Source organism: Pseudorasbora parva, chromosome 15 (genome assembly GCF_024679245.1).
Source record: "Pseudorasbora parva isolate DD20220531a chromosome 15, ASM2467924v1, whole genome shotgun sequence".
NCBI classification, from domain to species: domain Eukaryota; kingdom Metazoa; phylum Chordata; class Actinopteri; order Cypriniformes; family Gobionidae; genus Pseudorasbora; species Pseudorasbora parva.
Window position 1 is genome coordinate 29,254,835 of NC_090186.1, and position 16,791 is coordinate 29,271,625.

Genomic DNA, 16,791 nt, shown 5'->3' on the forward strand with positions numbered 1-16,791 from the left:
GACCCTGCCCTTGATAAAACACAGTGGACCAACACCAGCAGCTGACATGGCACCCCAGACCATCACTGACTGTGGGTTCTTGACACTGGACTTCAGGCATTTTGGCATTTCCTTCTCCCCAGTCTTCCTCCAGACTCTGGCACCTTAATTTCTGAATGACATGCAAAATTTGCTTTCATCCGAAAAAAGTACTTTGGACCACTGAGCAACAGTCCAGTGCTGCTTCTCTGTAGCCCAAAAGTGGCTTGACCTGGGGAATGCGCCACCTGTAGCCCATTTCCTGCACACGCCTGTCACGGTGGCTCTGGATGTTTCTACTCCAGACTCAGTCCACTGCTTCCGCAGGTCCCCCAAGGTCTGGAATCGGTCCTTCTCCACAATCTTCCTCAGGGTACGGTCACCTCTTCTCGTTGTGCAGCGTTTTTTGCCAAACTTTTTCCTTCCCACAGACTTCCCACCGAGGTGCCTTGATACAGCACTCTGGGAACAGCCTATTCGTTCAGAAATTTCTTTCTGTGTCTTACCCTCTCGCTTGAGGGTGTCAGTGATGGCCTTCTGGACAGCAGTCAGGTCGGCAGTCTTACCCATGATTGCGGTTTTGAGTAATGAACCAGGCTGGGAGTTTTTAAAAGCCTCAGAAATCTTTTGCAGGTGTTTAGAGTTAATTAGTTGATTCAGATGATTAGGTTAATAGCTCGTTTAGAGAACATTTTCATGATATGCTAATTTTTTGAGATTTTTGGGTTTTCATGAGCTGTATGCCAAAATCATCAGTATTAAAACAATAAAAGACCTGAAATATTTTAGTTGGTGTGCAATGAATCTAAAATATATGAAAGTTTAATTTGTATCATTACATTATGGAATGATAATGATATAATGATATAATGAACTTTATCACAATATGCTATTTTTTTAGAAGGACCTGTATATAGAGCAAACAGGCCTTTGAGTTTCAGAATCACAGACATCCTGTTTGTTATCTTTGTAGGGACTCTCCACGGATGTAATGGTTTTTAAACTGTATATTCAATCCCCTTACACTCAACCTTACCCTGAAACAGAATACTTTTTTTTTTAAATTTAAAAATGCAGAAGGTTTTCTGTCATGTGTATCACAGGAAACTTTCTGCATTTTTACATTTCCCAAAAACTCATTCTGTATGATTTATAAGCTTATTTCCTCAATTTAGGTCCCCACAGTGACAAGAGTCCCCATGAGTTGGTGTGCATTCAGTCCCTACCGCAATAGAAAAACATGAACACACACACATCAAGGAAACATTCCTCGCGTGGATGGTACGTGGTGCAGTGGAAAGAAGCTGACTTCTCATTACCTTAATGTTTCCTAATGAGGGCCAGCTGGGGCCCCAGTCAGCTCTGATAGAGCTCATGTGTCCCTAAATGCACGTTACGGTCTCTACAAACATACCTACACATGCATAAGGAGACTTAACAATCCCTATAACAGATCACCATATGAGGAGTGGGATGGCGTAATGTTGGTCTGCTGTGCCAGGACGGTATGTGTAGAGAGCAGAACACAATAGGTTCCAGAAGTTTCCGGCTTTGAAAAGACCACCCTCAGAATTGAGATTTCATACTAAAACCTAAACCTCTTTATATCCCTCCCTCTCTTGCCCCACATCTCCATCAAACGGCTTACCACACTGTAGCAAGTGCCCCGCTTAAGCTTCAATCTTTTATCAAACGCAGTGTCAAAGCCAAAATACACATTGGCTGTAACGACCCGAGGTAGTGACATCATCTTAATGAGATTTCCTGTGCTGTAAACGCTTATATGGGCACAGACATGTCCATGCAGTTGACCGCTAAAATAATGATATATGAGGTGTTGGCAGGACCACATCACAAGTAACACCTCAGGTTGTGACTGGGTAAGCGGTCTGTGGTTTAGTGTTTTGAGGCTAATTAAAAATGTACAGGTCTAATTATAAATGGCATGACAGAATAAACATGAGTGTGACCTGAGATTTTGCTTACTAATAAACAATTGTTCTTAATTCTAAAATGTTTTAATCGTCAAAGAATTTTGTGCAGAAGCATCAGTTTCCACAAAAATATTAAGCAGAACTTTTTTCGACACTGATAATGAAATGTCACTCAATTACTTCTTATATGCTTGTTAAGAGCAGTCTTCAGAATTTTCATATTTGTTTGAATATGAAATCCCCCTTTAATGACAACCTTGTTCTACACAATCACATAATGATGTGAACATTAGGATCGTTTAATGTAGAGGAGGTTCATTTGTTCTTGTCTCATTGAAATGTCTGTTAAAAAACATATTAAACATCCCCTCTATACACAAAATAAGCTTTCTTCTCTGAAGGAGAGTTTTATAATCCTTATCCCGCAGAGAAATTAGCATTTGTTTAGGATACTGCAGATGCTCCAACGCAACAAACGGGTCATCAGTCACAATCACAGCTGTCAGCCAGAGAAATACACTTAATGAGAAATAAACTTAATGCGTACAAAAAATGTTATGCTAACTAATTATGGCCAAAGCGCAGTTAATGTGGTTAATTCTCCAAACAAGGTCAATGTTATCAGGTTATTACATTTTACTTGTGTATAAATATCAAAACAAGACATTAAACCCTTTTTTATTGAGGTATTCATTTTTTTACAAAATAATGTCCACATTTTAGAATACTGTAATGTCACAAAAGCAATCAAATAACACAACAGAAATATGAAACATATGACCTCCGTTCATCTTCAGAACACAGTTTAAGATATTTTAGTCAGAGAGTGTATCCAAGTGTGTGCACACTATACTGTCCATGTCCAGAAAGGGAATAAAAACATCATCAAAGTAGTCCATATGTGACATCAGTTAATTAGAATCTCTTCAAGCATCGAAAATACATTTTGGTCCAAAAATAACAAAAATTACGACTTTCTTCAGCATTCTTCTCTTTCCTGTTTTTCTCCTCATCCTTAAATAAAGATTCAAACGGTCATGAATCAGCATGAATCATCAATGTCACGTGATTTTAGCAGTTTGACACGCGATCCAAATCATGAATCAATCCGCTGATTCATCATGACCGTTTGAATATTTATTTGAGGATTGAAAACAACCAGGAAGAGGAGACAATGCTGAATAAAGTCGTTATTTTGGACCAAAATGTGTTTTCGACATTTCAAGAGATTCTAATTAACTAACTGATGTCACATATGGACTTCTTTGATGATGTTTTTATTCCCTTTCTGGACATGGACAGTATAGTGTGCATACACTTGGATACGCTCTCGGACTAAAATATCTTAAACGGTGCACTGAAGATGAACGGAGGTCTTACGGGTGTGGAACGACATAAGGGTGAGTCATTAATGACGGCAATTAAATTTTGGGTAAATTAACCCTTTAAACAAATCAAAATATTATGTTTTAGCTGTATAGCTTCAAATATAGCCACACTTTGTATAGAAAAATATAAATACTCAAAAATGTTGCTCATTATTATGATTATTTAGGAAGTATTTATATGTACACTGTAAAGAAAGGCAAATTTTTAACTTTTGCAGTACAATCGCCTTGGATGTTTAAGTTATTTCAACTTAAATTATGTTAAACTGACTTTAAAAAATGAGTTACATCTTGTATAACTAATAAAAACAAGTTTAATATTTTTTTAACTTATTTTGATGAGTTAAAACAATGTAAAAACATATGTTGTCATAACTTTTTTTTTTTTTTTTTTTACAGTGTACAGGTGCTTGAGTACAGTCCAACTGGTTAACCTTTTCATACAGCACATTCACACCTTCTTGTTTACTCTTACAGTAGTTTCACCAACCGGGTATGGAAATTTGATTATATAATATTCCCAGATAAGTAAACTCCGTCTCAAACAGAACACAAAAGAAGATATTTCAAAGACCAGTGGGGTCCAGATATATTTCATTGCATGGACAAAAACACAGAGGCAATTTGAAAATCTTTTACATTCCACAGATGAAAAAGTCATATAGGTTGGGAAATGTCTGTCTGGGAACATTCTATAAATATGATACCACACTGAGAATCACTTTCATTGGCTGTTTTCCGCTCTCATATCTTTCTGAACACGCGCATTTAGCACAGTTAGTCTTTCTGATGGCAAAGAAACCTGTATGTGTTCTAAGCTTCCTCCTGTAAACACACACATTTAATATTAGCTTTGAGTATTTACTGTACATCTAACCAGTTTACATTCGAAAACCTATGAATAATGTATCACTCACAAAATGATTTTATTCTTGGGTTCGGTCCTATGCTGTCCAGAAAAAAAATAGTTTTTCTGAGTTTATTCTGGGATATAGACAGATTTACAGTTAAAAAGTTTTAATATTCATCTTAGTCACTTTTATTTCACGCTCCCACTCAACAATCATATATGAGTGTTAATTAATTAGCTTATTTATTTTAGCTTTTCATAGGTTTATAGAGTTTAGTTGTGTGGAGGTGTGGTGGCTTGACTCTACCCAAACGGAATGACAGAATATTTTCTTTTCCTCTCCGCAAAGGAAGAAGTGTGTGTTTTTCCTCCACAATGAGTGTCATTCGGACGAGTTTCACTGCTGCTGGCATTCAGTGAGCATTTCCCTGGGCAAACACCTTTATGTAATCAGTAATCACATCAGCAAGTTTTCATCACAGTATGCTTTTTATCATTAGTTGCCTCAGACACACACTCACCCATCCACTGACCTGCTCATGCTTTGTGAGTCTGGTTTTGTTATGGATGTCAGAGGACACCAGGTTAAACTGGTGCTTTTCTGCCAAAATCCTCAGCAGCAGGACAACTGTCCGACTTCCACACTTGCCAACTCTGTTGTAGATCACCTGACTTGGGAATGGCAGCTCCTAGAGACAGAGACATTAAAATACATAGTTATAGGAGGAAGAAGAAAAGAGATTTGAGAACAGCATATGCTTGCTCCTCTAAATTATTTGTAGTACTATAGAATCCAAAATCAATCTGGCTTTCATCATTCTAACAAAAGTAGTGTTTAAATCTAATTATTAAACTCTTCTAAGTATTACTTCTACTGAAGTAAATAGCAATATTTGCTTAATAAAAAATATAAAATAGTGATAAATTAAATATCTGACATTTCTATGGAAGCCCGTTACTGCCACTATATAAAAAAAATAAAAAGAGTAATTGCAACTTATTTCAGAATTCTGAAATATTTTCTCTCAAAATTGCAGGTTATAAAGTCAGAATTCTGAGACATAAAACCACAATTGCGTGATATAAAGTCACAATTCTGACTGAGAAATAAATTCTTTATAAATATGAAGTCCGACTTTATATCACATAATTGTGAGTTTATATCTCAGAATTCTGCCTTTATAACTCTGAATGGGGGGGGGGGGGAGTCCGAATTCTGAGAAAAAAAGTTGCAATTACTGTTTTTAAAAAAAAAAATATTTAGTGGTGGTAATGGGCTTCCATACATTTCCCCCTCCACTTCTGACTGTATAAAACCAACAATAAACACATGCTTAGAAAACATTTCTCCAAACTCGAACATTCATTCATTCAATTTTATGTTTGACCAATAAATATTAAATGATTAAAGAGATCTATACTAAAATCTAGTAACAAAAAATATATATAGTTTGTTTGCTAGAAGTTAATTAAGGCATCAAATACAGAATGTTTTTACAGATATAAAAAGATCAATAAGTATATGAAGAGGGAAAAATCTGCTAAAGAACTATATAGTTTAATATTTATCATCATAATTATCCCTTTAAGTCAAGTTCTAGATTATGTTAAATAGAAAAAATGCTTTTTTTTAAACATTTTTATAAAGCATAAAGAACAGAACAGCGAAATTTTTTTAAGTTCTAATACTTGTTGGGAAATAATACTTTTGGGATTATTTATGAACAATATTTGCATCAAATATATATATTTAGTCCCGAGAATGAAAAGAGAACTTAAACCCTGCCTACTTTGATTTGACTGGCCATCTCAATCATTTTTACATTGACGATCGCCGTTAGACCTGAGGCAAACCAGACTAAAAAATTAACTTTTTTGTCATCCTAACATAATGCATAATGAAGTGCAGCAAAGAAGTGCAAAAATTACAAATATTGGGTGGGGGACAATTTGGCCATTTCTAATAATTGGGGCTGGACTTGTCCCCCTCAATGTCTATGGTGGTTACGGCCCTGCTAAGAATGACTCTTTAAGAAAGAGTAAATGTTTAAATTCCTAGATCCAGGGTGAAAAGACGAATGGAATTCCCTGCAGGCCAGCATCCAAGATGAAACTGTGTTTAGAGAGCTGCTCTAGCAGTCTATGTGTATGTTTGAATGTGTGACATGATTTTCAAGTACAGCAGTCACGCTCACTTTTATTCAGGTCTGTAAACACACTCCCTTGTTACTACCTAAACAAGACCCCCATCCTGTCGGGAGTCTCAGGACCCCCTAAAGCCTTTTATTATTCGGTCTCTCCCAGACTCACACTCCATAGTGTGAAACTGCTCTCTCTCCCAAAACAACAAATGCGTTCAAGTTCACAGAGAATGCCCTCTTTTCACCTCGCACACACATAAGAGGCCTTGTCTGAGCCCAGCTGCCTTGCCATTTCTCCCCCACCCTGTTTTCCTTAATCTCCATTTCTCTCCTTCATTTACTCCTGTCTTACTCTTCTTCTTAGATAATCATGCTTCTATACGTCCTTTCTATTCTAATCCAAAATAAATGAATCCTGCGATTTTTAGATGGTTCCTTTTCAGAAGCCTTTTATAGATGCACAACCGTTCAAAAGCTTAAGGTCAGTAATACTTTATTTTAATAAATGAATACTTGTATTAAACAAAGATGCATTAAATTGATTTAAAGAAACAGTAAAGATATTAATATTGTTAAAAATGTATTTCAAATAAATGCTGTCCTTTTGAATCTACAAAAATTAAGCAGCACTGTTTTCAACATTGATAATAATAAGAACATTTTCTTGAGAACCAAATTAGTATATTAAAATGATTTCTGAAGCATGAAAATCCAGCTTTGCCATCACAGGAATAAAAAAAATTACATATTAACTATAGTTTTGCTCAAACACATGCAGTCTTGGTAAGCAGAAAAGGCAACTTTCAAAAAAATAAAAAAATAAAATATAATAACCTTCTGAACATTAGTGTAGAATAATGCATTTAGCAGAGGTGTTAACTCAAAACAACTGCACAGCATTTGAGTTTTAATTTTAACACTGCAAAATCAGCACAGGATTCGAAGCCATAGCATCACATTTGACCAGTTGAGTTGCAGATGCTGGTAGTGGCCTGTGATGAGACTGAAGCTAACATACTTTGCTGTAGCATTTTTGGTATGTTTTGTTTGTGTGTGCGTAGGCATGTTGATTTCTTGTTAGATCTGTAAACGTCTGTTCAGCATTTGTGTGTTTTCCACAGCTGTGAGATATAAAACTGGTTGTTATTATTGCTGGCTTGGGGTCTTTTAGTAACTGTGGGGGTTTCAGCTACCAAAGAACTAGGAAAATAGGTCCATTTATAGACCGGTATACCTACACTGTAAAAAAAAAAAAAAAAGTCTCTAAAAATAGGGCACAATGTATTGTATAAATATGAAGGACTTTTCCGCATTGTTTTTTTTTAACCTGTATTTTGAATTACACATTGCATTAGTATTAGTATATATGACAACTACAGGCCCATCTCCAACCTCCCATACCTCTCTAAGGTGCTGGAAAAAGTTGTTGCTGCACAGCTTCAGGTCCATTTGGAGCATAACCATCTTTATGAGAAATTTCAGTCTGGTTTCCGCTCAGGACACAGCACAGAAACAGCTTTGGTCAGGGTCACAAACGATCTTTTGATGGCGGCAGATGCTGGTTCCCCATCCCTTCTCATCCTCCTGGACTTAACTGCAGCTTTCGATACAGTTGACCATAACATCCTCCTTCACCGTTTACATTCCACCATTGGTCTCTCTGACTCGGTCCACAACTGGTTTTCTTCTTATCTCACTGGGAGAACTGAATATGTTGCGTTAGGAGAAGCTACATCCCTGTCACACAATGTCACCTGCGGTGTCCCTCAAGGCTCTGTGCTCGGACCCACCCTGTTCATCCTCTACATGCTCCCCCTTGGCCGTCTCATCAACCGGCATGGGATTTCTTTTCACTGCTATGCTGATGACACTCAACTTTACTTTAGGACAAGTTCATCTCCCTCTGCTGACCTCACACCATCCACTTTGATCACTTGCCTAGATGAGATAAAGGCGTGGATGAAGCAAAACTTTCTGCAGCTAAACAGCTCCAAAACTGAAGCTATCCTAGTCGGCACTCCACTTCAGGTCCAGAAGTCCGTTATCACCAGCATTGCTTTCTCTGATCAGGTCATTCCTCTTTCCAATTCAGTCACGAATCTGGGGGTCAGAATGGAATCACAGCTTACTTTTGAAGCGCACATCAAACACCTGTGTAAGACCTCCTTCTTCCACCTCAGAAACATTGCCAAACTTCGTCCCATTCTATCACTGGCTGATGCGGAGAAGCTTGTCCATGCCTTTATCTCCTCCAGGCTGGACTACTGCAATGCGCTCCTTATTGGCATCCCTAGCAAAAATCTCCAGAGGCTGCAGTGTATTCAGAACAGCGCTGCTAGGATCCTCATGAGGGTGCGCAAATTCGACCATATCACCCCCATTCTAAAATCACTCCACTGGCTTCCTGTGTCATTCAGGATCGAGTACAAGATCTCTCTCCTTACCCACCAGTGCATCCATGGTGATGCTCCCTCCTATCTCAAGGAACTCCTCACCACACAAACAGCCACTCGTAACCTCCGCTCTGTTTCGCTGTATCGCCTCAAAACTCCCACAGCCAATCTCCGTACTATGGGGGATCGGGCCTTCTGCTCTGCAGCCCCTAGTCTGTGGAATGCTCTCCCTGACCACCTGCGGACTCCACAGACTATAGATACTTTTAAGCGTGGTCTTAAAACCCACCTTTTTAGCAGAGCTTTTAATTGACTTTTAATTGACTTGCCACTTGTTAAATTTATTTTATTTTATTTTTCGGTTTTATTTATTTATTGTTGTTGATTGTTTTTTTTTTTTTTTAATTCTGTAGCACTTTGAGATTTTGTTTAATATAAAGTGCATTATAAATAAAATTTATTATTATTATTATTATATAAAGAGAAGCATTCCTGGTAAAAATGGGACGAAAATGTATACAAATGCACACATTAAACTTGTGCGTGCGTGCGTGTGCGCGTGTGTGTGTGTGTGATTTCAACCACATCTGTCTCTAGGGTAAGACCTTTTTTACATTTTAAGTTAACCACTTAAATTGACTTGTGATGTGCTTATGGCAGTCAGTTTTATAATTTGATGAAGGCTGAATTAAATATAATAATACATGTAGATATAGATAAAAACAGTGGAATAATGAATCTAGTGTGCTACTATGCCATTCCTAACCCAGAGTACAGCTCTGTTACCAAAGCAAATCAGGCATAAAGCAAACATAGTTTGCCTTTAATAAATAAAATCAAACTTGACCACTATAATAATTTAATATTTATGTTTGAGTCTGTTTCTATTTCAATCTCTGTCTTTGGACAGCTGCTGATGCACACAGTCTCATCTTTGTCTGTCTTTGTGGCTCAGGGTCAAAGATGAGTGTTTTAAGGAGTTCTGTTTCTCATCTCCATCCACTTTTACTTCCAAATGTCCATATAAATGCTATAACTTGATTTCTGGATTGTAAAGTGAAAACGTGATACTAGAAAATATAACGTACTACAAAACTTCCCCTTTGACATTGTTTAAAACACTAAACATTCACTATGGGATGATTATTAGAATGTTTCATGTTTTATAGCACTGCTCTCATGAGGCAGGTTATTGCATAAACTGTAAATAAAGACTTATTTTTACAGTTAGAGTGTGTATATTCAATACAGGATATGTCAATACTTTTACAGAACAATCCCTCTATTAAAAAAAAAAACGTTTGTTTGTTTGTACCTTTCTTCACAAGAATATATTTATGGGTGGACCCCCCTCTCCTGTTCTCTTCTGGACTCTTTTTCCATATGCCAGCGCACTCTCACACACACACACACACACACACACACACAGTACTATGTATCATTCCAGCATTCCAAAGTCTCTGAATCATTTGAACCCATTTCATAGCAGAGACACAAAAAACAAATAGAAAACCAAAAGCAAATAGTAGCGCAGAGAAATGAGTTACAATTTGGAGTTAGTATTGACCACAAAACACTGATTAAAATCACAGTTATAAATCATTCTACAGGGAGATCGAACCAAGTTCATTCAGTCTCGCACAAGTAACAAGTGTTTTGAGACTCATCTTAAAACAACTGTGTCCTATAACACATATAATGACTCCTTTTTCAACAAGTCTCTATAAAAACCATAGACCGACCACAGTGATGGCTTCAACCCTACTATAATGAAACAGACCCATCGTTCATCCTCTGAGCAATCCCAGCTGAAACTTTCACTGAGCTTAACCTCTTTTGCAGAGTGCGTGTAATGACACTCATATTAAATCAAGTTTGTTCTCTCTCTCTCTCTCTCTCTCTCTCTCTCTCTCTCTCTCGTCAGATCCACACAAAACATTATTACTTAGGGACATTTATAGATTGGTACATGTTCTGTTGAAAAAAATTCCTTTACTTTCAATGCCTTTTTTTAAATGGATTATACACTATATTGCCGAAAGTTTTGGGATGCTTGCCTTTACATTACATGTCAAGTCAACTTTATTTATATTACACTTTTACAATGAAGATTGTTTCAAAGCTGCTTTGCAGTGTTAAACAGGAAAATATTGCAACAAAATTTGATTTGAGAAAAAAATTGTTATCAGCTTATTTTAATTGCGTCGTGAGAGCCTTATGTCTTCGAGATTCATGTTACGGCACTGGAAGAGAATAAAACTACAATTGTATTTATTTATTGTAATTGCACTCGTTTGATTTTAGTTATTAGTTAGTGATCAACTGTAGTGGTAAAATAATGAAATGTTTTTTTCTTATAGCTAAAGTGTCAGAGTGACCTCCTCAGGTATCTCACACAGGACGCGAAGCTCAGGGCCGCCTCAGGTATCTCACACTGGACGCAAAGCTCAGTGCCTCGGGTATCTCACACTGGACGCAAAGCTCAGCGCCGCCTCAGGTATCTCACACCGGACGCAAAGCTCAGCGCCGCCTCAGGTATCTCACACTGGACGCAAAGCTCAGTGCCACCTCAGGTATCTCACACCCGACGCAAAGCTCAGTGCCACCTCAGGTATCTCACACCGGACGCAAATCTCAATGCCTCGGGTATCTCACACCGGACGCAAAGCTCAGCGCCGCCTCAGGTATCTCACACTGGACGCAAAGCTCAGCGCCGCCTCAGGTATATCACACAGGACGCGAAGCTCAGGGCCGCCTCAGGTATCTCACACTGGACGCAAAGCTTAGCGCCGCCTCAGGTATCTCACACCGGACGCAAAGCTCAGTGCCACCTCAGGTATCTCACACCCGACGCAAAGCTCAGTGCCACCTCAGGTATCTCACACCGGACGCAAAGCTCAATGCCTCGGGTATCTCACACCGGACGCAAAGCTCAGCGCCGCCTCCGGTATCTCACACCCGACGCAAAGCTCAGTGCCACCTCAGGTATCTCACACTGGACGCAAAGCTCAGCGCCGCCTCAGGTATCTCACACCGGACGCAAAGCTCAGCACCGCCTCGGGTATCTCACACTGGACGCAAAGCTCAGCGCCGCCTCAGGTATCTCACACCGGACGCAAAGCTCAGCGCCGCCTCAGGCATCTCACACTGGACGCAAAGCTCAGCGTCGCCTCAGGTATCTCACACCGGACGCTAAGCTCAGCGTCGCCTCAGGTATCTCACACCGGACGCTAAGCTCAGTGCCTCGGGTATCTCACACCGGACTCAAAGCTCAGTGCCGCCTCAGGTATCTCACACCGGACGCAAAGCTCAATGCTGCCTCAGGTATCTCACACCGGACGTAAAGCTCAGTGCCGCCTCAGGTATCTCACACCGGACGCAAAGCTCAGCGCCGCCTCGGGTATCTCACACCGGACGCAAAGCTCAGCGCCGCCTCGGGTATCTCACACCGGACGCAAAGCTCAGCGCCGCCTCGGGTATCTCACACTGGACGCAAAGCTCAGCGCCGCCTCAGGTATCTCACACCGGACTCAAAGCTCAGCGTCGCCTCAGGTATCTCACACCGGACGCTAAGCTCAGTGCCTCGGGTATCTCACACCGGACTCAAAGCTCAGCGCCGCCTCAGGTATCTCACACCGGACGCAAAGCTCAGTGCCGCCTCAGGTATCTCACACCGGACGCAAAGCTCAGTCCCGCCTCAGGTATCTCACACCGGACGCAAAGCTCAGTCCCGCCTCAGGTATCTCACACCGGACGCTAAGCTCAGTGCCTCGGGTATCTCACACCGGACTCAAAGCTCAGCGCCACCTCAGGTATCTCACACCGGACGCAAAGCTCAGCGCCGCCTCAGGTATCTCACACCCGACGCAAAGCTCAGCGCACATTATATACGTACAAGCTCAATTTTGAATCGACTTAAGACAGAAGAGCTGCACGATGGGTGTATCTTGTAGCATAGGGTGAAATCAGTATGTACATTGACGATTTGAGGGAAATAATATAAATTTAAAATAAAACTATAAAATGGCACTCTGTGACACAGCAGGATTTTAAACAACTTCCTGAGTTGCCGCAGACAGGCGATGAATGCCACCGCCAGTGTGTGTACTCATTGAATTTGTTTGAATTTTAAAGGCACGGCACTTCGCGGTGCAAAGCTCAGCGCCCTTAAAGGGGTCGCACACCAGACGCGAAGCTCAACGCCGTGCCACGTCTTTAAAACATTCAGCATCCCCATATTGCCAAAATGGTATGATCCTCGTTTCATAACACCCATGAAGATTCGACCGTGAGATTGCAGCAATTGACTCTGCAAAAAGTTGGCAACTTCTGCACACTGTGCACCTCAGCATGCGCTGAGATTTTATGTGCCTACCACTTTGTGGCTAAGTTGCTGTTGGACCATGGAATATATAGTAGAAAGGAAATTTCACAAATGGACCTGTTGCACAAGTGGCAACCTATCAAAATAGCACACTTGAATTCACTGAGCTCCTGCAGAGTGACCCATTCTTTCACAATTGTTTGTAAAAGCAGTCTGCATGCCTAGGTGCTTGAGGTAATACACCTTTGGCCATAGAAGTGATTGGAACACCTGAATTCAATGATTTAGAGAGGTGCACCTAACACTTCATTCCACTGAAAGCAACAGATATGTTTGTGATTGGCTAAATTGTTGAACACTGCAAAACATCGTAACTGCAAACTTTTGATGCTCCCAAGACTGGAAACACGGCTACTTTCACCTATAAGCTATTATTATGGAGAAAATTTTTACTAGACCAGCAGTTGTGGGCAGTTCTTTTCTCTAAAATCAATCAGAAGCTGCAGCAGTCAGTGGTTTAAGTTAGTGAGAAAAGTTCACGCTAGGGGAAGGCTACCTTTGGTCAGAAACCTATGGCTTTTTGAAGTTCGGCTCCCCAGGTTTCTCGCCCATCACCAGCATATGATCATTAAAAACTTAGTAGGGATTTTCAGAGAATGCGGTTGTGAGTCTCCAAAAATTACAGGTGATAGAATGTGGTTGTCACTCCCATAAATAACAAAACTGTGTGTGAAATTTCAAATACAGTAGTGTGAACAGAGCCATAGTAACCTCTGGTGCTCCAGTACAAGCAGCTGTCCAGCTTGTTTGTGAAGATGGCAAAAAGAAAGTGTCTTTTTTTAAGCGACTGGATTAACACAAACAAACAGAACACTAAAGAGTTTTTTTCCTGCTCAGATTTGGTAGCACCAACATTTTTTTTTTAAAATAATTATCAATTATTATTACTACTGATTTTGTTTCTTAGAAATGCACATTTGACAATAATTTTAGTAGATGGCAAAAGTAGCTTGAATGGTTTTTGTTAATGAAAATAAATTTACATTTGTAAAAAACGTAACACAACCTCTATTTACAGGGTAAAATCTAAATATGCTGTCTGAGTTAGAACTTCTACTTTTTATTAAAATTGGTCTTCAATAGTACCATACATTTGTAGATCACGATAACCACAAGTAAAACCATGCATAGCACCTCCGTCATGCCAGACTGTGATTTAAACTGATAATCACTTGCTATGTACCACTCAAACTTCCTGTTTCATGAGGAAGTATATCAACATAGGAAATAACAACGCATTTATCAAGCAATTTCATGGGGTTGTTAAAAGTGAATGAATGGATGTGTGTGTGTACTTGAGACATTCTAGTCACTGTCAAGTCTTGAAATGTTTTCCTCTAGTGTGGGAAGGCCAAAATAACAGGACAGTCTCCGCAGACAGGGATGTTTTGTACAGTACAGTTTAGAAGGAAAACAAGAGAAAAAAACAGTTTGATAATGCAAAAAAAAAAAAAAAAAACAGCTTACCCTTGGTGTAGGAGGTCCGTGGTCGTCAACAAAAGTGGATTCTCCTGTGAAGAAAATTGAGTGTCAGAGTGAGCTGCTTACATAAAACATCTGTTATTTAGTAAATCATAAGCTTAGAGAACAATGCAGACAAAACAATTTTTTTTAGCACATTCAGTGAAAAACTATTTTAGAATAGAGCAGATTCAGCATCTGAGATGTATCAGGAATGAAAATCCACATGGAGCCAAATGAAATCCACTATGAGGAAACGGAAGAAGTGTGTTTCTGTGGGTGTTTGAGATAGAAACAGACTCTTAATGCAATGCCTTCTGTGGTTCAGTAGTGGCTAAAAAAAGGAGACACTCATTCATCTCAATCAAGAGTCTCCTCTTTAACCTCCACTCCAGATGCCATGCTGGAATCGGTGATGTTCTTCCTGTATTAAAGGGATCGTTCATCCAAAACATGATAATTCCCAATTCACTCACCCTCATGTTTTTTTAAAACCTGCACAACTTACTTTCTAAAAGGAAAATTAAACATTTATAGTGAAACGTGCAAGCTGCTCTTTTCCACAAAATGAAGGTGAATGGTGACCACAGATGTCAAGCTAGATTTTCATTGAATCATAACTTACATTTCGGTCTGTTACTCACATAAAATTGTCTGAAGTCTGAAGTCATGCACACCACTTTTATGATGGTTTCATGGTGCTTTTTTGAGCTGGTCCCCATTCACTTTCACCGTGTTGAATAGAACAGCTCAGACATATAGCTAAACATTTCAATTTGGGTTGCATGCAAGAAAGACAGTCCTGCAGGTTTTGACTGACACAAGGATGAGTAAATTATGACAGTATTTTCATTTACACATTAAGGTGCACTGCTCCTTTAATTCTATCTGTTGTGCTCTGCCTGTGTCTGTCTGCTGAATAAATAACTCATCCAGCAACACAGAGCTGCTATACTTCTCAGCCTATCTTCAACTTTCTCAGTATGAGGAGGAGTAAAAGAATGAGATATTCATAGACAGAGATGGATGCGTTCTCATCCTCTGAGCAAGAAGTCATAAATCTTGAATAGCTTTCGGCACAGATATATCACAAACAAACATAAGGAACACCAAAGAGAATATACTGTCCCAGACTGATGGTGGCAGTAATGTAACATCTTTCAGCATGTGACACACTGTATGCAAATAAAAGTCAATCTCTTGAGAGACAATTTTGTGTTTACTGAATTATTTACACTACACTATACCTTTCAAATATTTGTGGTCAGTTTAACATCCCTACCTCTTATTTATGAATAGAACATTTGATTTCTCAATTCATGATCCCTTTATGCAAACAAGGCCATTGATGAGGATCAGAAGACTAGAACTTATTTTGAAATAGTATTCTTTAACATTATAAATGTCATTTTTTAGATCAATGTAATTTGTCCTGGCCGAATAAATGTAATAATTGCCGTCAATAAATAAATAATACAGTTGTATTCTTTAAATGACGTCAAGGGGATTCTATCTCAGTTTCTCTAATCTATCAGCCGAATCCTTCAGACCTCATGTTCCTGTTTTAGCGTTGTCAGCACTGAGATCTTGTTAACAGGGCCATATCTTCAACCACACTCACTAGGTGTAAACTACATTTACTGCTGACTCAAAATACATGAGGAAGTTGATTTAATCTAAGCATCCATATATGCAATCCTGGACCACAAAACCAGGCAAAAGCATGCATTTTTTGAAATTGAGATTTATACATCATCTGAAGGCTGAATAAATAAGCTTTCCATTGAGTTATGGTTTGTTAGGACAATATTTGGCAGAGATCCAAATCTGGAAGCTGAGGGTGAAAAAAAGTTTAAATATTGAGAAAAATCGTCTTTAAAGTTGTCGAAACAAAGTCCTTAGTAACACGTGTTACTACTAATAATACATTTTTGATATATTTACAGTAGGAAACTTACAAAATACCTTCATGGAAAATGATCTACTTAATATCCTAATGATTTTTTAAATAAAAGAAAAAGGCTTGCTCAATTATCCACGAAAGCCCAAGTGCACCGTTTGCCCCCCATGCCGGCACCCTGGGACCAGGCTTTGGTCTGCATTGCACTTCATCTGATATTGGACCTTCATAATCCCTCAAAGCCAATTAGAACCTGCACTAACTACCAATCCCGGCTGCAGTTGTCTGGGGTCAGATTCTCAGACTCCAAGCAAGTCATTCA

General features: G+C 39.2%; 1 protein-coding gene across 3 annotated transcripts in view; it reads right to left on the reverse strand.

Annotated features, from left to right (window-relative positions):
• The window catches only part of usta (uronyl 2-sulfotransferase a), a 66,792-nt gene that overhangs the window by 13,028 nt on the left and 36,973 nt on the right, over positions 1-16,791 (reverse strand). The window contains exons 2-3 of one of the 3 annotated variants that reach the window (XM_067418606.1): positions 14,576-14,619; positions 4,712-4,879 (exon numbers count right to left, since the gene is read on the reverse strand). In XM_067418606.1, the coding sequence (XP_067274707.1) occupies positions 4,712-4,879; positions 14,576-14,619 (212 nt within the window). Of the gene's footprint in view, positions 1-4,711; positions 4,880-7,732; positions 7,907-14,575; positions 14,620-16,791 lie in introns of those variants that run through there. The other 2 variants (XM_067418607.1, XM_067418608.1) reach the window with 2 other exon arrangements.